At 42.7% G+C, this 24,460-nt stretch overlaps 1 protein-coding gene across 2 annotated transcripts in view; it reads right to left on the reverse strand.

The window, feature by feature from the left end:
* Positions 1-24,460, reverse strand: part of UNC13B (unc-13 homolog B) — a 232,879-nt gene that overhangs the window by 30,603 nt on the left and 177,816 nt on the right. For both annotated transcript variants that reach the window (XM_025359917.1, XM_025359918.1), the window contains exons 11-12: positions 5,973-6,019; positions 2,588-2,666 (exon numbers count right to left, since the gene is read on the reverse strand). In XM_025359917.1, the coding sequence (XP_025215702.1) occupies positions 2,588-2,666; positions 5,973-6,019 (126 nt within the window). The remainder of the gene's footprint in view (positions 1-2,587; positions 2,667-5,972; positions 6,020-24,460) is intronic.

Here is a 24,460-nt window from a genome sequence, read left to right on the forward strand (position 1 = left end):
CCTCAGGGGGCTTCTCTAACTATGTTAGAACAGCACTTTCTTCAGGGTATCTATCATCCAAAGAGTTTCTTTTTCCCTCACTCTTCTTAGTGTCCTACCCCACAGAAACTCCTTGTTTATGGGAAGGAAAAGGAAAATGAAAAGCTTAGAACTATAGCAGAAAAAAGGTAATTAAGAATAACAGAGACACACAACTCTGTCAAAGTCACATTCAAGAGCCATCATGGAGAAAAATGATTCCATGGTAACCTCTATACCTTGGCACCTCCCCAAGCCCATATAATCTCTGGGAGGCTGCAGAGGCCAGCAGGTCTACATGTAGGGCACTTGGCAAGTGAAAGGGGCATTGAAGCCTCAGTCAAATCAAGCAGGACAGGGAGTTAAGTCTGAGAGCTGGGGTTACCTTGCTAGCCACGCTCTTGCATAAGGGGCCCCATGTATCTGCCAAGCCCAAGCTTTAGGGGCAGCCCCTGGAGAGGCACATGGTTTCCTAAAGGCAGAGGACACTGAGAAGACAGAAGTCAAAATATCAGCCTCAGCAGGAGGAACAGCTGGGAAGGGCCCAAGTGATTTGAGATGCGGACTTTTTTTGTTCGTTTTAAGACGGAGTCTTGCATTGTCACCCAGGCTGGAGTACAGTGGTGCGATCTCAGCTCATTGCACCCTCCGCCTCCCAGGTTCAAGCGATTCTCCTGCCTCGGCCTCACGAGTAGCTAAGATTAAAGGCACCCGCCACCACTGCCAGCTAATTTTTTTTGTATTTTTAGTAGAGACAGGGTTTCACTATGTTGGTCAGGCTGGTCTCGAACTCCTGACCTCATGATCCATCCACCTCAGCCTCCCAAAGTGTTGGGATTACAGGCGTGAACCACTGCACCCAGCCAGGGATGCAGACTTTTAAAGAGGTTGGGAAAGGGCTCTGGAGACACTCACCATAGCCTGTGTAGAGGACAGCAGAGAAAGGAACAACATGATATTAAAGACCCGAAAAGGCATGAAAACTTTCAGAGGCAACTGAGAGGTTCTTCTGTATAGTGCAAAGCATTTCCCCATCCACTCTGCATCTGTCCACTAAAAACTGTCTTCAATCCAGACTACTGGCTAGGACCCAAAGCCTAGAGTACCTACTCTAAGGAGTATTATGCCATAAAGCCAAAGATAGGGCAAAAGACAGAGAGGGAGAGCAAGAAATAAACTGGATACTTGCTTGTGGGCAAAGAGTGAGAAAGGATGAGGAAAAAAAGTAGGAAGAAAAGGAAGAGAAAAAAAGAGGAGATGAGAGACATTAAGGAAAGGAAAATGGTATTGAAGAAGAGACGGCATCAGAATTTATCTTCAACCAGCTAGATGAAGAGCTGGTAGAAGAGGTACATTACAAAGGAGGAGTCAGGCATGGTGGCTCACGCCTGTAACCCAGCACTTTGGGAAGCTGAGGCGGGAGGATCACTTGAGCCTGGGAGTTTGAGGCCAGCCTGGGCAACACAGTGGGATGCTGTCTCAAGAAAGAAAAAGAAAGAAAGAAAGAAAAGAAAGAAAAGAAAGGAAGACAGAAAGACAGAAAGACAGAAAGACAGAAAGACAGAAAGAAAGAAAGAAAGAAAGAAAGAAAGAAAGAAAGAAAGAAGGAAGGAAGGAAGGAAGGAGAAAGAGAGAAAGAGAGAAAGGAGAAGATGAACAAATGGTAAGAAATAATGGAAGGGAAGAAAAATGATGAAGAGAAAATGGCAGATGATACTTTCAGTCAACTAAGGAGGGAGAAACTAGTGGAGCAGGAGATGGGGAAGAGGGAAGAAGAGTGGATAGGCAAAACAATAGATAGAATAGAGAGCAAAAAAGAAAACAGAAACAGAAAATGGTAATAAGCGAAAAGGGTTCATGTTTAACCGAACCCTTACACCCTATTTCTGGCTTTAGAGCTCTGAGAGAGCCTGGACCTCACTTCACCCCCAACTACCCACAAGGCTACAGAAAATTCCTTGGGCTGTTTGTGCCTCACAAGGTATGACCCAGAATGGGGCTTCTGGTCATCCTGGGAGGATGGGAGGAGGTCCTGGAATCAGCTTTAACTCTTAAGCCTGTTTCAATTCAATTCCACAAATTTTTATCATTGCCTCTCAGCGCCTGACACTAGGTTACAGAGATAGTCTCGAAAGCCTATGTCTTGAGAAGAACTTTTGCTTGACTTCCAAGAAGGCATCAAGCTCTAGTCATGCTCATCCCATACCAAGCTCAATGATCTAGGTCAAGGGCTGGAGGCAGTTTCCATTACAGGTCATCAAAGAAGGCTGTAGAGATACCTGTAAGAGCTAGATGCCTATAGGAAGACACAAAATCCTAACTTTGAGAGCCCAAGCCACAAATATTCCAGATAGGAGCTTGAGCTAATAAATTCAGGACTCCGACTAGGGAGTGAGGTAGAACACAGTCCCTGTGAAGCCATTGCTAAGTCTCAGAAGGCTTTAAATGATTGATCATCAGACCAGTTTGAGTCATTAAATGGACGACTTCCAATCCTGACAGCTTGTCAAGGCCCAATGGGGGATACCCCAAGGCTACTGCCTATGCCTGCACAAAAGTCTTCACTCACCAGATCACTGACAAGTGGCAGTGGCTTCTTTCTGCGTAAATCTGGCATGCTGTCAATGCCATAGAGCCCTCCAGCTGGCCTGAGGAGAGAAGGAAATACGTCAGGACCTTCAGTCTTGCTTTGAGTTAACTGGTGTTCAGTGTTCATTCACCTTGCTCTCCCTCTCCCCAGAGGAAGATGAACTGACCTCTATCATGTGCCTTTGAGACCGGAAGGGAAGACAGAAAGTCAGGGAAATAAAGCCATGGAAGAGTGAGCAATAGAATCTGTTCTCACAGTACCCCTCAGTGTCTCTTACAGTTTCAGCTGAGGACTGAGCCTCCTTTATCCCACAGTGATAGTTCAAGGCATTTCAGTTTATCTGAAGGCACTTTTGTGCTCCATAAGGCAAGGTAGTAATTGGCACTCAAGAGGGCTTCTCCCCAAACTCAAGGCAAAGACACTGCTCCTCAAAGATAAGTCTTGCCAAGGCTGTGCTAGAACAGAACCCACAAGGTGGCTCTACGGCAAGAGTCTAGGTGAGTAAGACTACCAGATAATGGCACATAGAAGGACACCATCTCCAACCAAGAGTAAAAGAGTCACCAGTTCTGTCTACCTAGGCCTCCTGAAGAAAAGCCTTCTCCGTGGAGAAAGGAGCCCTCATAATCAAGTGGAAGCAGGGGAGGTGGTATGGGAGACTTCCAACAGACCACTTAAGGGAAAAAAACAAAACAAAACACCATTTAGGAAGGAAACAGCAAAGGGACTCTGTGAGTGTGGCCTAGCCCTATGGACACATCAATAGAGCCTGGGGAAAAATTACAGCTACAGCAGCTGGATATTTCTAAAACTTTTATACCTTTTCTATACTGATTAATTTTATTGTTCTTTTATAACAATATGCAATAAAAACAGAAAATGTACCCAAAAGAAATTACACTGAGATAACCTGGATTTTAACTCCAGTTCTTCTATTAATGTACTATGTCTTCTCCCAAAATTCCTTCATTACTTTAGGCCTTGGTGATACCTCTATAAAATGAGATGGATGAGCAACAAAAAACTCTCTGGCCTTAATGAAAAGAACTCATATACCCGGTTTTAATGAGAGCAAAGACGATGGGAAAGTTGGGTAGCTGGGCTGTATACCACGGCTGGTCTAAAGACAGAAATATTCCAACAGAAAAAGTAGGTACTTGTAGCTATCTAGGCAAAGAATGGAACCACAAATTGGGTCAAGTCCAGAAGTTGAAACAGGCCATTCAATATGCTGATTTCTAATAAACTAACTCCCTGAACATAGGCAGAGAGCTTTGTTTTTAATGAGATTACCAGAACGAGGGAAGTTCTATACTTAGGACAGCTTCTAGGGACTAAGGTGAAACAAAAGGAAGAAAGACAATAGGGAATTATTTAGAAAACTACTGCATGGCTACATTTAAAAATAGTCTGGATATGTCCCATTGACATGTATGTAGTTTACAATTATTAGAAGGAAAAAAAACTAAAGATCATTGAAGCAACTGGTGCCACAACTTTGTAGCTAATTCTAGAAACTACAGTATGTATCTCTTAATCCAAGAAATTTTTTTTTAACATAAACAATCTTTCAATAAAAGAAGGCAGTAGCTCATTCAATGATTCACTCTTGATTAAAAGAAGACAAACTAAAAAAAAAAAATGCTGACAAAACTGCAGAGAAAAGAGAACACTTATACACTGTTGGTAGGAGTGTAAATTAATTCAACCATTGTGGAAAGCAGTGTGGCGATTCCTCAAAAAACTAAAACAGAACCACCATTCGACTCAGCAATCCCATTATTGGGTATATACCGGAAGGAAGGAATATAAAGTGTTCTACCATAAAGACAGATGGATGAGTATATTCGCTGCAGCATTATTCACAACAGCAAAGACATGGAATCAAGCTAAATGCCCATCAATGGCAGACTGCATAAAGAAAATATAGTACATATACACCGCAGAATACTATGCAGCCATAAAAAAGAACAAGATCATGTCCTTTGCAGGAACATGGCTGGAGTTGGAGGCCACTATTCTCAGCAAACTAATGCAGGAACAGAAAACCAAACACTGCATGCTCTTTCTTGTAAGTGGGAGCTAAATGATGAGAACACATGGACACAAAGAGGGTGACAACAGACATGGGCCTACTTGAGGGTGAAGGGTAGGAAGAGGGAGAGGAGCAGAAAAAATAACTATTGTTATAGTACTTGGGTGATGAAATAATCTGTGCAACAAATCCCTGTAACACGAGTTTAACTATATAACAAACCTGCACATGTACCCCTGATCCTAAAACAAAAGTTAAAAAAAAAATTTTTTTTTTAAAGACAACAAATTGCAAGGGAAAGGAGCATGTAAAAATGTAGTAGACCATCTACCTGATCTTTCTTCTTCCCTGGCCACAAGAGGAAGCAACTACTGAAAATTCTGATGTCAGAAGCCTTCGTAGGAAAAAGAGAAAAGGAAGGTACAGATAAGTAATTGGTGATATTTGTGGGAAGGAGTGGGGAATGGGAAGGTACTTGAACTCTCTTCTCTCTTTAATAACACATTGAGCAGCTTAAAATGACTCTGGTACAATCACATGGGTCTGAAACTCCCAAACAAGAAGCACAGACAGAACATACAGAGCTCAGAAAGGGATGTTACTTATGTCCTGACTACAGTGGAATGGAATAAGTAGATGACTCACAACAGCTGGAACAGGACCAAGCCTAGGGAGTAACTTAATCAGCCACACCATCAACAGTGGAATGGACAGAATGAATAACGTCTAGTATCTGATAGCACAGCAGGGTGACTACGGTCAACAACAATCTATTGCACATTTTAAAATAACAGAGTATAAGTGGATTGTAACACAAAGAAAGGATAACTGCTTGAAGTGATGGGTACCACATTTACCCTGATGTGAGTATTACACACTGTATGCCTGTATCAAAATATCTAATGTAACTCATAAATAGACACAGACACATAGACTACTATGCACTCACAAAAATTAAAAAACAAAAGAAATGGAAAGAACATGTTTCCAAATGCAGATATTTTTCTAATTTCTCTCTGCTCTACCTAAAGGGTATATCACCACTATGAAAAGATGGACCAGAAATTACAGAGGCAAGGATGAGAAGGCCCCAAAGCTCCCTTCCCTGCCCCAGCGTAACCATTCTGCAAAGATCCCTCTTCTGCGTCCGAGGAATCCGTCAGCAGAGTTCTCTCCTCTGCCTCAGAGAAGCAACCAACCTATAGTGGAACCTTTTCCTTCCCCAGGATGCAGCTTATGAAGCTGTTTCCCCTGCTTCTCAGGGGAAAAGCTAAAAGCGTCAAGAGATACTGAATACAATCAACAGAAATCTTGCAGGGAATCACTTACCCTTCTGGGAGCCACTGAGGCAGAGAGGGGTCACCATCATCTGGAATCTTTAAAAAGAGATAGGAAACAAGTTAGATCCTGGGAAAGATGGGAGATTGCCTGTAACCCAAGCAGCGAGCAGTAGAATACAAGCCCAGAGCAGTGTAAGTCACATTCACCATGTGGTGACAGCCTGTCTGACATCTAAACCAATGTCCTGATCAGCCAGGGCAACAAGCAGGCTGCCGAAATGAGTGGTATACCTGTCTCCTTGGTGAATAGGGCATAAGGGAGCTTTGGCTCACTGAGGTCCCAGGACTAAAGTCTACTGGAATGGCAGAACTCATATGACTCTTATATGAGCCATTGGTATAGACAGTAGTAAACCAAGCACAGGAGAAGGGCCTATGTAGGCTTCCAGGCCTCACTAAAGCAAAAGAACACCTTCATATACAGTCCAATCTTCTTCCAGCTATGTTCCTAAACTCCTTAATGTCCCAGAGTCAGACCTGGTCTCTCTGGATTCCTATCTCATTTTGTGGTTGGATTTAGTTTGGGTGCCTTGAACCCCTGACTCACTGACACTGAGTATATTCTCTCCATTTAATAAATTCTATATAACAACAGAACCCAGGGTAGACACTTGGATTATCATTCTAGTTAATTCTATAGGCCCTAGAATGAGAAGTCAAAACTTGAGGCACCAAATAATTCAAGGAAGGGAACAGTTCAAAAATCACCTTTTAAAGGTTTCTGTACCAAAAGAAAACACAATAAACAAAAGCAAATCCTTCAAGCGGCATGCAGAGAGTTCCAAAGCTGCCAGAGTGCTCCAGAGATCCAATAGCACATGCTTTTTCCAGGCTAACAGGTCTGGGGCTTCCTGCCCCTCCTTGTTTTCTTCCACCCCCAACAACTTCCCTGCCTCCTAACTATCCTGGAGCAAACGAGCTCCAGAAGGGAGGCAAAATTAAGGTGCTTAGCTTTGAACAGTGAGCGATGTTTTGGAGAGCTAAAGTGGGGAGAAGTTATGGATAGAATGAGGCAATACAAAGGAAAATAGGGACAGACAGGACAGAGCTAACGGTGATGGAAAAGTGAGGGAGAATTACCTGGGTCAGCAGTAGGCTCACATGAATTTTGGATTTAAGACTCCTCTTAGGTTGTCTATGTTTTAACCAAGCCTATCTCCCTACTGCCCAGAGCCCCCATTCCACCCCATCTGCCTCCTATCCTTTCTATAGGTAGGATGATATTGGTAATGGGAGGGCCAGGTCCAAAAGGCAGCCAGAAGTGGCTGAAGCAAAAGACAATGAGGATAGTATAGAAGAAACAACAGTAGGTGGGAAGTAACAGAAAAACTGCAAGTCTTCTAAGGTTGCTTATGGAAGGGGTAAGGGTTGAGTGTGGGGGAGCCAGCCAATCCCTAAATCCCCAGATCTTACCAACCAGAACTTATCTTCCCTCTGGCAATAGCCACCACACTCAGCAGATTCTTATTTCCTACTTAGAGTGAGATATTTGCCAGAAACCACCGAGCTTAAGGAAACAAAGTCACAAAAAGTCTTTGAGAGCCTGAGATCATGCACATTTCCTGTGCTCAGAGGGGATAACAATATGTCTGCAAAAGCCTGCACACACAGCACATACAACTTGTGTCTGAAGGAAACACATGGTGAGCATGGATCCTAGGCTTATGGCTTCAGAATACAAGCTTCAGAGTATATAGTGATCTGCAGAAACTCATCTGAGGAGGATTCACAATGTTTACTATGGCCCAAATCACAGGCAAAGCAAATCCTCATGGTCTTCAAAAGCCGGTGCCTGCAAGCACAGGGCATTAGTATACTATGCATTCATATGGTTTGGGGAAACCACACAACAGGTCTACAGAAGCTTGTGCTCAACAGAGAGGTCAGGAAGCCTGTTCAGAGCACAAGTACCTTCACACTTAGGGCCTCAGGTAAGAGGCACGAAATGCCTGCAGCAAAGCCTGCTCTCAGATACAAAGTACACATGCGTGCTAGGCTCAGCCAAGGTTTTACAGCATACGCCAGAGTTTGCAGCAACAGGTAGAAAATGGACACACACTGAGCAGAGTAGGAGAAAAGGAGGGTAATCAGTGTCTGGGGGAGTCAAACTGGGTATAAGTATAAGCACACACATGCTACATTGAATGCACATCCATGCTAGTACACACACATTCTCACAATGTGCTCCAGGGATATCTGCAGGAGCACACACAAGCAAGGAGCATGCACACAAACTGCTTTTCAGAAAAATAGACTGCATGAGCCAAAGCTCAGAGGCACAGATCATGCACGCACATGTGCATGTACACACACACACACACATACACACACACATACAGTGTTCGGGAAGGAGGGGAGGGAAATAGACAAAAAAGGACCCAAAGGGTCATAGGCACAACCTGAAGGGCTCCTCGCTTTCCTTCTGCAAGGAGAGAAAGAGCAGAAAAAAAGGGCAGAAAGGTTAGTAGATTCAGTCCTATAAGTAAGGAACCCAAAGAAAATGCCAGCTAAACTCCGACAGACATGGAAGAGAGGGAGAGGTCCTTGGGACAACTAGGCAGTTCACAGAGCCCAGCTGACTGGCTTCCAGAATCCTTCCTACCTGTATTTGCTGGCCCAGGCTTTTTAGTTTGGAACATCCTTGGAGCTACTTAAATCAAGGGACAAAATCTACCCAGGGGTTCCAGTCATCCTTTTCCCCTTTCCAAAGTAGCCTGTATCAAGGGTCAGGGCTGCCAAGACTGCAAGACCAGCTTTGTTACCAAGGACCACTTCAACAGGCTATCTAAGCTGGCTGAGCACAGAGTGATTTCCTTCCTCAGAAGCCACATGAGCTTATTCTAGATCTGGTATAAGTCCTCAAACTCCAAAGGCCCTGGTGGCTGAGCCTTTTCCATTTTGCAATGCAGGCTTGGCCACGCATTCACCCAATGAGCTTTGGCCCGTTTCTCAGACCCAAACTTAAGTTGGGCCAGGGTAGGGCCTGGAGTTAAGTCCAGAACCAGGATGCTGAATGGCTACAGGCCTGGGGGCACTGACTGGCTGCTTTCCTAATAGAAATCACAGTGATCTAGATGATAAAACCATGACTACAATCCCAAATCTGATTATTTATCAAACCCAGGACAATACTCTAAAGGAAACTGACATTTCCAGAAGGGTCCAATAAAGCCATAACAGGATAAAAATAAAGATTACTCCTTTCCTATTCATCAGAGTCTATACTGCCTTCTAGGCCATACATGGATAGGCCCACAGGCTTCCTTCTGTAAGGAAAGTCCACCCACCTCGGTCCATTAGTGCCCCACCACAGTCTTTTCTCTTTTAAAGGCCCATTGATATTACATCACAAGTAGAGGGGAGAATTCAAGAATCGAATTCACAGGTTCCCAATTTTTCAAGCTATTTCTGCCTACTTAATGGGTCACCTGTCCTGGACTAGGTGACCAGGAATCCTCCAAAACAGTACAGCTCCAGGAAGGTGGGAAAGATGAGAAAGACACTTCCTGGAACGGGGACATACCTCTTCCATATCTACATCCCAGCCCCCCAGGATAATGTGTTCCCTTTGAGTAAGAAAATTAGGCAAACAATCCTTTAACTGACCCCATGACTCAAAATGGAAATGTACTTCTCCCCCTCCACTATCTTAAATACATTCTACAACCATGTCAAAGTTGATTGTGTCCTTCTGTTCCCCACAGATCTCCCCATAATGCCTAAAGACTAAAATCCAATCAATCCATTGACAGAATCATCAAGGCTCTCCATGATCTGACCCAAATCCCCAAATTCCTCTCCTCTGCCTCTTTCCTGACCCCATATACATTCCTAGAATCTAATTGTCTTGTTTCACAAAGAAGTCACATACTCAAAACCCCACATATTTATTTACTCATTCTGTTCCATTAGCCTGAAATAGCATCTCACACCACCTTTCCGTGGAGGAAAATTCAACTCTTCCTCCAAAACACAGTTCTGGGAAGCCTTCTCTGATGCCCACCCAAGCAAGAGTTAATAAGGCCATCCTAGTGCACCTAAGTTACATTCATCCTTCTCATGGTATTTAACATACAATGCCTTGACAAGTCCCACCATTGTACAGATGAGAACCAGAGCAAATAGATGCAGATTTTTAACTTCAACTGGGCCCTCTGTGTCACTTGATAAGTCTCTCCATTCCATTAGTCAGGTCCTTCTTCCACTTCTCAAAGGAGTTATACCTAACCTTCAGATACCTACTTTATCACAACGCATTAACCACTGTTTAGTGTGTATCACCTAGATATTGCATGCTTAGCTCAAATTCAACATATCCAAACACTAAACTTGTATCTTCCATCTCTAAACTTCTCCTCCTGTCCCCAGCCAGACAATGGATCTCTCCCTCTCTGCACTCTGTCCCTATTCAATCACTCAGCTCTGTACCTTCTATCTCCTAAATATCTCTGGCATCCACTCCTGCCTTTCCATTTCACACGCCATTATCATCTTCTCTTAACTGGGCTATAACAGGAGACTCCAAGCTGACCTCTCTGCCACTAGACTTGCTCCTCTCCAATCCATACTCCACATTTCCCATTTCAAAATTCTGATCGCATTTTTTTCTTTGCTTAATTGCGTCAATTCTCCCCGTTGCTTACTGTAGCACATAAAGTGCTTCAAGATTTGTACTTTCCCTACAGTTCTAGCTTACTTTCCTTCCGCTCCTCACGTGTCCTGTATTCAAGTCTTACTGAACATTGTCTATCACATCTGAGACTTTTCACACCTCCCTCCCACACCCAGCCTACTGGGTGGACTCAGGCATATTCCTTAAGACTTAGTTCAAATACTAATGACTCTGTGAAATTTCTTTATCTGCTTTCCTTCCCAAGGTAGCATTAGGTGCCTCTCCACTAGCTGCCCCAGTCTCCACCATTCTATGTCCATACTTCTAAGGCAGTATGTCGTTAATACTGTTTTGTAGTATCGTATATTGTAGATGTCTGTATAAACATCTTCCTTTATACTATTTCTCACTTTATACTACTTCTTCAGAAAAAAAAAGGATTATATATTATTTCACCTTTGTAGCCTGAGGGCTTAGCACATCGCCTATCATTTGTATGTAGTAAAAGAAAACTATAACTTTCAGTACTTAGAAAACAACAGCTATTCTAAGAAGTGTCACCTGCCCAACCAGAGAAGGTATAAGTCTCTTAACCAGTAGCCTGTACCATTTCCAGACCCTGAGGAACTGCTATACTGGCTCTTCAGTTTGTCCCACCCATTGGACAAACATTAAAAAACAATTTTTTTTCTTGTTGAGAATCAAACTTTCTGTGCTTCCTAACTCCCTAAAATGCCTTAGGATTTTTCTACTTAGATTTGTTTGCAGGTTAAGTTATAAATGTCTACAAAACAACTGCTTTGCAGGAAAACCCCTGACCCCCTAAGAATGATCTCTGTCACTCTTTCAGACAGTCCATTTTATAAGGAAGTGACATTCCTCCTCACCAGCCCTCCCCTCAGTATACCCAATAATACAATCTTAACTCTATTATTGAGAGTCAAAAGACTTGAGATGCTCAACTTATTTGAGCCTACATTTCCTTACCTATAAAAAGATAGGTATAAGAACAACTACCTCTCAGCGTTATTGCAAGGATTCATTTCTTAAGAACCTATTATACTAAGGACTGGTCATGGTGGCTCATGCCTATAATCCCAACACTTTGGGAGACTAAGGCAGGAGGAAGGATAACTTGAAGCCAGGAGTTCAAGAACAACCTGGGTAACAAAGTGAGACCCCATCTCTACAAAACATGAAAAAATTAGCTGGGTGTGGTGGCATATGCCTATAGTGGTGGCATGTGCCTGCATGTGCAGTGCAGCTACTTGAGACTGGGTTGGGAGGATCCACTGAGCCCAGGAGATCAAGGTTGCAGTGAGCTCTGATCACTCCACTGCACTCCAGCCGGGGTGACAGACTGAGACTCTGTCTTTAAAAAAAAAATTTAACTAAAAAAATTTTAAAAGAACCTAATGTGCACACTAGGCACTGTTCTCAGTCAGTGCTGGTGATGTGGCAATGAATGAAACAAACTCCCTGATCCTGAGAGGCTTTTATTCTTGTAAGAGGAGCAGATAATAAACAATGATGAAGATGATGATAGTAGCTGATACTAATCAAACACTTACTTTGTATCTGGCATTTTATTTGGGTAAGCTCATTTATTTCTCACAACTCCACACTGGGTAAATGCCATTATTACCTCCACTTCTTTGATAATTAAATTGAAGATCAGAGAGGTTAAGAAAGATGCCAGCAAGTGGCAAAGCCAAAATTCATTAACAGGCATTCTTGTTCCAGGGTCTGCTTTCCATAAGAAATAACAATATACTATGTCACATGTGATAGGAACTCTGCTGAAAAATTCAGATAAGGGAAAAAGATAATGCCCCCCGATGATGGAAGTAGAGATGTTATTAAAAGTCTAAAAACAGGTTGTTAGGGTGGCCTCATTGACAGGTGGTATCAAAGCAGACACTTGAAAGAAATTAGTAAAGAAGTCATTTGGAGTTCTGGGAAAAAGTATTTTCAGAAGAACATATAGCAAATGCAAAGCCTGAGGTGAGAGCATAATTGGTGTGGAGAAACAGCAAGTTTGCAATAAAGTACCAGTTCAAATAGGGCTCTACAGACCTTTGTAAGAATGCTGGTGTCTATTCTGAGTGAGACAGGAAATCATTGAGCAGAGAAGTGATATAACCTGACTCATGCTCTATGGGGATTACTCTGATTGTTGTGAGAACAGACTGTAGAGGAACAAGATTCTAGAAGCAGGGAGACTAGTGAGACCATTGCAGTAATCTAGATGAGAGAAAACAGTGGCTTAAACAAGGATGACAGTAGTGCAAGTAGAAATAGTGGCAAGATTCAAGATATTTTTTAAAGGTGGAGGAAGTGGAATTTACTAATGGACTGAATACAGGTTGTGAGAGAAAAGGGGGAGTCAAGAATGACTCTATGGATTGGGCCTGAGTAGCTGCAAGAATACAGATGCCACAGATGGGTAAGAAAGACAATAGGAAAGGCAGGTTTGGCAGGAGCTTGGGAAGAAAGATCAGGAGTTTGGTTTTGGATATGTCAAATGAGATGCCTTTTTACATCCATATGGAGGTGTTAGGTGGATTTGGAGTCTGGTGTTCATGGAAGATGTCTGGGCTGGAGATGTAAACCTGGGAATGCTTATGAAACTCACGGGATTGAAAGATTATCATCTAGGAAGTAAGTATAGGAAGTCAAGATTGAATCCTAGGATGCTACAAGGTTGGGGAGAGGAAGAGCAAAGATAATTAAGAAGGAATGGCCAGTAATGCTGGGGGAAAGGGGGAAACCAAGACAGAGAGGTGTTCTGGAAGCCAAATGAAGAAAGTGTTTCAAAAAGAAGGAATTGAGCACAAAGACTGAATATCAATAGAATAAAATTGAGTCCAGACATAAACTCTTACATTTATAGTCATTGATTTTTGATAAGAGTGCTAAGACTATTCAATGAAAAAAGAGTAATCTTTTCAACAAATCATTCTGGGACAACTAGATATCCATATGTACAAGAATAAAGCATACTCCTACCTCATACTATGCACAAAAATTAACTCAAAACTGGCTGGGTGCGGTGGCTCAAGCCTGTAATCCCAGAACTTTGGGAAGCCAAGGCAGGAAGGTCACTTCAGGTCAGGAGTTCGAGACCAGCCTGGCCAACATAGTGAAACCTCCTCTTTACTAAAAGTACAAAAAATTAACCAGGCTGGGTGGTGGATGCCTGTAATCCCAGCTACTCTACTCAGGAGGCTGAGGCAGAAGAATTGCTCAAACTCAGGAGGCAGAGGTTGCTGTGAGCTGAGATCACGCCACTGCACTCCAGCCTGGGCGACAGAGCGAAACTCCGTCTCAAAACAAAACAAAACAAAACAAAACTCTTAAAAAAAACATAGAAGCAAATCTTTCTGACTTCAGATTAACCAATGATTTCTCAGCTGTGACACCAAAAGCACAATCAAAACAAGCAAAAAATAGATAAACTGCACTTCATCAAAATTTAAAACTTTTGTGCTCTACTTCATACTCATTACAATGGCTATTACTTAAAACAAAAACAAAAACAAAAACACAGAAAATAACAAGTGTTGAAGAAAATGTAGAGAAATTGGAAGGAACCCTTGTGCCCTGATGGTGGGAATGTAAAACAGTGCAGCCACCATGGAAAATGGTATGGGGATTCTTCAAAAAATTAGAATTACCATATAATTCGATCAATTCACTTTGGGGTACACAGCCAAAAGATATCAAAGCAGGGACTCAAAAAGATATTTGTATACCCCTGTTTATTTTTTTATTTTTATTTTTATTTTTATTTATTTTTTTTTTTGAGACGGAGTCTGGCTCTGTCGCCCAGGCTGGAGTGCAGTGGCCGGATCTCAGCTCACTGCAAGCTCCGCCTCCCGGGTTCCCGCCATTCTCCTGCCTCAGCCTCCCGAGTAGCTGGGACTACAGGCGCCCGCCACCTCGCCCGGCTAGTTTTTTTGTATTTTTTTAGTAGAGACGGGGTTTCACCGTGTTCGCCAGGATGGTCTCGATCTCCTGACCTCGTGATCCGCCCGTCTCGGCCTCCCAAAGTGCTGGGATTACAGGCTTGAGCCACCGCGCCCGGCCGAACCCCCTGTTTAGAACAGCATTGTTTACAATAGCCAAAAGGTGGAGCAATGTGTGTCCTGATGAGTGAACAGATAAATAAAATGTGATATATGTGTATAATGGGATACAATGCAGCCTTAAAAAGGAGTGAAATTCTGACACATTACAACATGGATGAACCTTGAGGACATTATGCTAAGTGGAATAAGCCAGTCAAAAAAGGACAAATGTTATTTGATTCCACTTACATGAGGTACTTAGAGTAGTCAAATTCATAGAGACAGAAAGTAGAGTGGCAGTTACCAGGGACTGGGGTGAGATGAGGTGAGGAGTTATTATTTAATAGGTACAGAGTTTCAGCTTTGCAAGATGAGAAGCATTCTGGAGATGAACGGTAGTGATGGTTGCAGAACAATATGAATGTACTTGATGTTATGGAACTATACATTTTTAAATGGTTGAAATGTTCCACATAACATTCAGAAAAAAATATGGTTTAAATAATAAATTTTATGTTATGTATATTTTAGCACAAAAAATTGTTTTTTGATTTTTAGTAAAGACAAGGTCTCACTATGTTGGCCAGGCTGGTCTCAAATTTCTGGGCCCAAGTGATCCTCTCGCCTTGGCCTCCCAAAGTGCTGGGATTACAGACATGAGCCACCAGACCTGGCCAACAGGATTTTTGAAAAAACAAAACAATAAAAAAATTTATGCTTCAAAGGACACTGTTAAGAAAGTGAAAAGACAACCCACAGAATGAGAGAAAATATTTACAAATAATATATCTGATAAGGGACTTATATTCAGAATATATAAATAATTACTACAGCTCAGAAACAAAAGGAAAGAAAACTCAATTTAAAAGTGGGCAAAGGCTTAAATAGACATTACTTCAAAGAAGACAGAAAAATGGCCAATGAGCACATGAAAAGATGTTCAACATCATTAGTCACTAGACAAACACAAATCAAAACCACAATGAGATACCACTTCATATCCACTAGGATGGCTATAATAAAAAAGATAACTAGTGTTGCCAAGGATGTAGAGAAATTAGAACCTTCATCTGTTACGGGTGGGAATGTAAATAGTACAGTACTTTGGAAAACAGTCTGGCAGTTCCTCAAATGGTAAACAGAATTACCATATGACCCAGCAATTTTACTTCTAGGTAAATACCCAAGAGAACTGAAAATACAGTTCCATAGAAAAACTTGTATACAAATGTTCATAGCAGCATTATTCATAATAGGCAAGAAGTGGTAATCATAACTCAAATGTCCAACAACTGATGGATTAAAAAATATCCATCAATAAATATTGTTCAGCCAGAAAAAGAAATGAAGTACTGATACATGCTACAACATCCTTAAAAACACTATGCCAGACACAAAAGGGCACATATTTTATAAATCCATTTATATGAAATGTCCATAATAGGCAAATTCATAGAAACAGGAAGTAAATTAATGGTTGCCAGAGGCTGGGGGGCAAAGAGAATTGGCGAGTGACTGCCAATGGGTAAGAGGTTTCTTATGGGGTGATGGAAATGTTGTGAAATTAGATAGTGGTGATGTCTGCATAACTATGAATAAACTAAAAACCATTCAATTCTATACTTTTTAAGTGACTTTAAGGTGAATTTTATGGCACATGAATTATAACTCAATAAAGCTGTTATAATAAAAAGAGGGAAGTGATTATCAACTGTGTCAAATTGCTGACTGATAAAAAGAAGACTGAAAATGAACCATTACTTTGTCAATTTGATGGACATCTAATGGCCCTGACCAAAGCTATTTTGGTGGAGTGACAGGAATAAAAGAATTGAATTTTATACAATACACCTGAGAGTATTTAAAACAGTACCTGGCACATACCAAGGAAAAAAAGATGAAAACTAACTCAAATTAATCATAAGCTATAACTAGTAAGTTTAGGCCCTAAAAGATCCCAGGCAGAACAGTATAGAAAGCAGAGTTTTCAAATGCTTCGTTATCCTGGTAGTCTCTGTGATACTGAATCGGTTTACTAGCTTAGGGGACTGCTCCAGTGAAGTCTATTTGGTGAGAGTCTGGCCTGTGTGCTTGTCCTGCTCTATGCATGGGAGTGCTGGAGCACCCTGTCCATGATTCTCTCTGCAGCCCTCAGGCCAGACAGAGTCTTGGATAGGACCCAGAACTGTGGCTTGCTTTCTTATTGGTGCTTTAGAAAACCTTCTATTCATCACGACTGCTGCTACTACCACCTGCCTACCACGGCACCACAAGTTTCTGCATTGCCTAGAAGGATGCAGCCCAGAAAGGAAACTCTGCAAGCTGAAGAGTTAGACACACGTGTCCTCATCGCTGGTGCTCATGCTAACATCAACTCCACCAATATTTAAAGAGTTTGTAAGAAGTATTGCTTTGATATTTGTTGTTTCTATTGTTGCTGTACTGAAATAATTTCTCAGTGCCTGGGAAGAAGAAGAGACTGCAAAGTTATGTAGAGAGAGAAATCCCTTACAGCTGAGGAACTACTGCCTCAGAAAGCTTCCTGGAGGAGGTGATATATGTTGAAGAATAGGTGAATTCTGCTAGGTCGAAATGGCAAACAGCATTTTATGTTAGAAGGAAGCATGTATATATGAATATGCTAAGAATAGAAAGTACAAGGCAAATTTGTATGACAGCAAAGCTTCCTTTTGAAAGACTTATGGTGGGACAAAGGGAGATAAGCCTGGAAATATAAACTAGAGACGAATGGCAGTGACCTTGGATGCAAAGTGAAGGAATTTAGGCTCTTTTTGATAAGTTCTAAGAAGGAGCTCTAGGGAAATTTGAAAAGAGAATGACATAATTTTCATTTTTAAATGTAACTTTATGGCTTAGTATTATATTCATATGATTCAAATTCTAAAAATTAAAAGAAGGCACACAGAGAAAAATCTCCCTCCCATTCCATTAGTTCACCTAATACATTTCCCCATGGGCAACAATGTACCCGTTTCTTACATATCTTTCATTAGATATTCTATACACATACAAGCAGACATTATAAGTAAGTGTATTGTATTTTTCCCTCTTTTCATACAAATGAAAGCATCTTATACATACTGCTCTGCACTTCGCTTTTTTTTTTTGTATGTCAATATATCTTAGATAACTTTCCATTTCAGGAGAGCTACCTCTTTCTTTTTATAGCTACACAGTACTATATCCCATTGTTTGGACATGTCAATAATTTATTTAACCAGTATTTCCTGATGAATGTTTAGGTTATTTTTAATTTTTGCTATTAAAAGCAATGCTTCAAAAATAGCCTTGTACATATGTCACTTCCACATGTGAAAATATGTCTGCAGGATACATTCCTGTAAATGGTGTTGAGGACTTAAAGGGTATATATATTTGTAATTTTGATAAATTTTGCCAATTGCCTTCCTTAGAGATTATGCCAATTTATACTCCCATCCCACCAGCAATGTACAAGTGCATATTCCCTCACACCTTTGCCAACACAATATGCCTCATAATTTAGATGTTGCCTTAGGAAGATTAATCAGGTTACAAGCATAAGAGGACAACCCCATTTAAATTTAAAACTGGATGAATATAGCATATGCTCTTTGGATAAATTTAATTTTGATTGGGAGGAGTAATTTTAAAGCTACATATCTCCATACTGCCTAGAAAAATGTTCTCTTACTTCTTGTAGTCAAAAAACATTCCATTCGCCAGCTCTCAGGTGAACAGCTTTTAGGGGGAGATGGAAGAAAGGGAATAAGACTGGTGGAGGGCAACGCTGGGCTCTAGGGCTAGGTCAGCACTATAAGTAGCTCCTGGATGCCCCAAATCAGAAATAAGGTTCTGTGTCAGCAAGTCAGGTACTAGGAAGAGACAGGATGGGGTAGGGGAAATTCCCACAGAGGCCTATGAGAGAAGCCTCATCAGCTACCGGGGAAATGGCAATCTTATCTCAGCAAAAAACCCACGGAGAAAAATTTTTAAATGCAACACAAGATTCTTTCTCAGCTGTTCTAGTGCCTGTGAGCAAGTATGTCTCATCCCCAACTCCTGCCTCTCACTCCCACCCCTTCTTTACATCTGATATCCTAAAAGCTCTGCAGCTGCAAACTACTTCCGCTCCAGATGCTCCTCCCTCTTTTGAACACGTATAGCACCCCAACAAGAGATTGGAAGCTCCCTAAGGACAGCTTCCTCTTGCTTGAGAACCCTCTTTCACTCCAATTTCCACAGGATTAGCTTAAGCTCTCTACTTGAGTAATTTAGCCTGATTCAAGCTATGCACATCAATCAACACCTTATTAAACTTGCCACCACACCAGGTCTCATGCTGGCCAGATGGAGGCCATACTTTGGCCAGCTGGGACCCTGTTAAATAGGGACTCAGAATACCTGAGTGCATGTCTTCTACTGAGAGACGGTTTGCCTTCTGTACTAGCTCGTGCAAAAGTTTTTTCTGCCTTAGTCTTTTCTCTCTTAGAACATTCTTAAAATTGTTGATGCACTTGTTGAGATAAATGGTCTCTGTACACACTTGCTCTAGGCTCAGTCTGCCCTGTTTGGGAGATTCAGGCCTGGAACAAGTCTCACTTCCCAGACATGGAGCCAGAGCAAAACTTGGCAATGAGTTATTAGAAGCAAGAGAGAAGTTGCTTGGATCCTGAGGGGTTTGCTCTCCCTGTGTAGAGATGCCAACTCCACCAGAGACCACACTGAGCAAGCTTTCACTCCCCTGACTCCCAGGACTCTCCAGTGAGCAATCCTGGGCACCCCCTGAACTCACTGTCCCAAGAAGTCGATCACTGTTCTCTGACTGGGAACCACTCTCATTGCTTTCCAGGTCCTCAGGACTGATGGACCCACTGTTCTCCAGCTTCTGAAACACACCCTGCAGAGCAGAACGAAAGTGGTGAATTGCTCGGCCCAGTTTACTGGTATAAAACTTGATTTCCACATCCTCATCCTCCTGAGAGCCACCCAGAACACAAGAAGACTTGTCAAAGACATCCTTAAGGACGTGAGCAGCACACTCCTCCTCTTCATTCAGGTCAATATGAATCATGTCACTGAAAGTCTCAGGCCCTATGACAATTTCCTCCATCATGCTGTCGCAGCTCAGAGCTGCAAGCCTTCTGGACTTGTCTGCCAAAAGGTCCTCTAGTTCCTTTGAGCTCAGAATATCGAGCCCAGCTTCACAGCCCAGGAGCTTGTCCTCCACGTTTATTCTCTCTGTCTTCAGCAACCCAGACAGTGACAGGCAGCTGCTGGCCTCACTTTTATCGTTGCAGTCATTTTCTGGTTTTCCTATTTTATATGCTTCACCTTCGTGGCTGTACTGTTTGAAAAACTGCGACTTCCCAGAATCCTCCTCTTTTGAGATTAATACTAGGGCAGGTTCCTCAAATTGATGGGGGGTAGACAGAGAAGGCTTTTTCTCTGACAGTTCATCACAGCTGCCACTGATAACTTGACATATTCTTGATGTTCCTTTTATTTCATCCCCTAGCTTGGGCACATCACTTTCCTTTGATAAATTGTTCTGGAGTAGAAAGCAAGGGCCTTGCTGCTCAGGGGCCTGGTGCTCTCTCTGTTGATCCTGAGCCTTCATCTGATATGTTCCTGTTATGGGTCCCCTGTCCCCTGTTTCCATCTGAAGAACTGGTTCATCCTGGTTTAAAGAAGTCCGACTATAATCCTGATGTTGTTGTTGAAAAAATGATACAGACTCCTTTTGGGGATTCTTACAAGCCTGTGGGCAGCTTGGTTCTTCTCTGGTGGCAATTCGGACTCCCATATTCTGCAAGAGGATGGATTTCTGCAAGATGAAGTCTCTATGCTCTAGATGGGCAAGCTTCACAACAGTGGGTCTAGGGGAAGGGGATGTGCCTGCCCTGTAAGCCTTTTTAATGTACCTGTTGCACTGCATGCCATTAACGCAAAGGTACTTGGCTAGAAAGCTTTCCACCAGTTCCATAGTATTTTCTCCATCTTGTTCAGGAAGGCCATACAAATACAGAATGGCTTCCTCACTGGGTCTGTCCACATGGGGTTCCTGGGCCTTTTCCCCCTCACACACCTTGGCCAGGGAACAGCTGCTCACCTGTAAGCCTTCTATTTCACTCAGTACTGAGTCTACACAGCTAGAGACTTCATCCACGGAGCCCCGGACTTGGCTCAAGTGCTGCCGCAGCTCAGCAATCTCAGTCTGGAGACGGCTGATGCCTTGCAGCTCTCTGATGATGTATTCTACTACATCCCCCAAAGGTTCCCGCTGTTCACGGCTACGGCCTTGGCCATGGCCTCTGGACAAAAGGGTCTTGGCTTGGTTCCTCTCTGGGAGCTCATGACAGCTTGTGGTTATGCTGACAGATGAGGGATCCTGAGAACCAGACCCTGAAACATAGGCAGTGGAGCCCAGAGAACGCTGGCTGTTGTTCTGCTGCCCAAAGCTGCAAAGCTGGGCCAGGTCCCCATCTCTATCTCCACCAATGGCTAAGGCTGCTGACCCACAGCATGGGGGCAGGGAGTTGTCCTCTGGTAAGGATCCAGCAGGGCCAGAGGATTTGCTCTTGGTGCTACACACGGTCTCTGCCTTAGCCTTATCTGGGGAAAGCCTGGAGGAGGGTCCCAAGGTAACCATGATTTCTTCCTCTGACTCTTGCAACAATCGCTTCATTTTCTCCCTCAGGGTCTGAGGGGTTCTCTGCTTCTTCCTCTTATTTCTGGTCAGGATGCTTAATACAGATTACCTTGGAAGGCAACAGCCTGTCCTGCTCTTTTCATTTTGTTTCTAGCGATTATTGCTGGCTGATGCTTTGGGCTTAGCCCACAGTGCTGCCTGGAATGGCCCCATGTGTGGCCTCCAAACCTGGCACATGCCCCTGGATCCTGGCTTGATTTATCCTGTAGCTAGTGAAAAAGGAAAATAGTGCACTCAGGTCAGAAAGTAGCAGGATGATTTTAGTTTGAATCAAGTTGTCAAGCAGGAATAAAAACATTATCTTCTAAGACTATAGGAATCAACCCTGACCTGCCTCCCAACCCCAGCCTTAAAGGCTATGGGCAGTCAGTTCTTTCTCATTAGCTTCCCATTAGAGTATCAGTGTAAAATTAAAATAAAGTCCTGGTGTTCTAGGCAAGTATCCAAAGTCAACGGTATTGAGACAAGCTGCTGGGAGGTAGATGAGGTAAGGTCAATGAGTAACTCCTTATTTGAACTTTCACAAAATTCAGTACTAGGAGTCTGGCTCAGAAATAAACAAATGCTTAACCACCAAGGCTCGAATCACATACATAGTAAAAGACAAGACAAGGAATGTTTCTTTCTTTCTTTTCCAGTTTGTTGTTCTGGTGAAGACTCCACTTACTCAAAAGTTTACCCCTGCCTGTGCTTATAGCACAAAGTATTTTCCCTTTGTTGAGTGATGGCAACCATTAATTTGGAGAAAGGACTATGGCAAGTATTTTAAACTTAGCGGGAAAAATATTTCTTTACCTAACTCTAGAATAAAGTGGCACAGTATGCACACACTGTCCAGATGTAGGTGGCATTTAGCATGTTTAAATCTAGAGAGGCAGGTAGCCAAAGACACAGGTATCATGAACTCACAATGGGGAATGAAGGAGGTTTAGGCTTAGCTTGGTGCTCCTGAGCTCCACTTAATACTCTCTAAGGGCTTGCTGCAGCTAATCAATATCTGGGTTTGGCTTTCCTGGCCCGCAGAGGATCTTTCAGAGCACTACAATAAGTGATTGTCCAGCACACTGTCCACTGCTCAAGTATTAATAACAAAGGGTTAATCTAACCCTCTGCCTGGCCGAGAGAGAATATCACATGGGACACGTGGGGGAGGGTTACCTCACAGAGGACTCCAGGGTGCTTTACTCTTCTCCAATAAGGTAAAGACAGACTTGCCACCAGTCTAGTCCCTACACCCTAAGCTATTGGTGACTGCATTACAGAGGCAGAGATGATGATTACCTCATGTGAAGTGAGAATACATTCCCTTTTTACTGAGAATGTGGAGAGTGGATGGAAGCAGTAGAGTGAAAAGTACAAGGGAGAAAGCAGAGATCCAGGAGGCACATGGGCTAATACTCCAGTCCTGCTAGGTCTCCTGGGAGGGAAAGATGGATTGGTGGGAGACATGCTACTTTTCATGTTCTTTGACCAGGGATGCTTTCCCCATTTTCTAGATTTGATGGAGATTTCTAAATCTTCTAAACTCCGCCTCCTTTTATTTTCCCAGTACTGAAGTTAACCCTAAAAGTGGGAAAATGCCTTAAAGAACACAGGCAGACTGCTCTCATGGCAACCCATTTTCAGGAAAGGCCACCACCTACATCTTGTCTGTGGGCCTGGAATTTAAAAGCACTGTGCTTCCCCAGACTAGGAGGAACCAGAAGGACGAGTCAGAAGACTTGAGATAAAGATGAAGCTGATTCTTTTTACTAGAAATAACTAAGCCAAGAACCAAGAGACAAACTGCATGTATTCCCATTTCACATCTCTCCTCTTCTTTCCAGCTTATCTAACAACTCTAATTCATTGAGGAATTCTTCATCTAAGAACCCTATCCATCGTGTGAGGCATTACTGCTTCATCTCAAGGTCTCACGGGGCCAGGACCAGCCACGCCCCTAATCTGGCCAACTGAGTGTAGCCTGCAAAGATGCACTACGTGCACAACCAGAATTTCTGGGTCTTGGGCTTGGTACCCAGCTGCCTAGGTAGACTATGCTCCCAAGTCTAGCGGATGTCAAAGTCTTCCTTCTCTCTTCCCACAAGGACAAAATCTGAATTTCCAAAGATAATCTTTTTTTCTTTTTTTTTTTTTCTCTCCCCAACCATGTAGGGATTGGGTATCCCTGATTTGCTCTTGGTATTAGCCCTGAACAATGTTCCTGGCTCTACAACGGCTGGAGCTGTAAGTGGCCTTTCAAGTTTGTCTTTAAAAAAGAAGTACTGCGGCCAGGCGCAGTGGCTCATGCCTGTAATCTCAGCACTTTGGGAGGTCAAGGCAGACAGATCACAAGGTCAGGAGTTTGAGACCAGCCTGGCCAATATGGTGAAACCCCCTCTCTACTAAAAATACAAAAATTAGGTGGGTGTGATGGCGGGTACCTGTAATCCCAGCTACTCAGGAGGCTGAGGCAGGAGAATTGCTTGAACCCAGGAGGCAGAGGTTGCAGTGAGCCAGGACTGCACCACTGCACTCCAGCCTGGGCAACAGAGCAAGACTCTGTCTCAAAAAAAAAAAAAAAATTAGAATTGTTTAGTAAGCTTAGTAAACCAAGATGGAAGCTCTGTATACAACTACATGAAGTCATGAGCAAGTGCTACTGGACTGACAATCAAGAGACTTAAGTTTGGGTCTTGTTCCACCAGTGACCTTGGATTAAATACTTGACCTCTTTGTGAATTAGTTTCCTCATCTGTAAAATGGGGAAGATAATTACAGGAATGTTATTATATAAAGCTAAAATGAGAGATCCATACTTTGTAAAGCACTGTCCTGTTGTTATTGCTACTGATGTGGCAAGTACCTGAGTCAACAAAGTAGGGAAACCCATATCTAAAGCAAGCATCCAACCACCTAAATGGCACAATTTGAGTGAGCCATGACTTTTACTTCTGCCCCAGACTCCTGCCTTTCCCAGTCCCTTCTAATGGTCTGCAGCAGTGCCTGGAATCCTGCGAGGAGAGTGTCACCCTTAAAGTTAGTCCTGTTTTCTCCTAGAAGTTTTCTTTTTAAGGTAAGGAGAAGGAGGAGTAAATAATTCA

The sequence above is a fragment of the Theropithecus gelada genome, chromosome 15 (assembly GCF_003255815.1).
Source record: "Theropithecus gelada isolate Dixy chromosome 15, Tgel_1.0, whole genome shotgun sequence".
Classification (NCBI taxonomy): domain Eukaryota; kingdom Metazoa; phylum Chordata; class Mammalia; order Primates; family Cercopithecidae; genus Theropithecus; species Theropithecus gelada.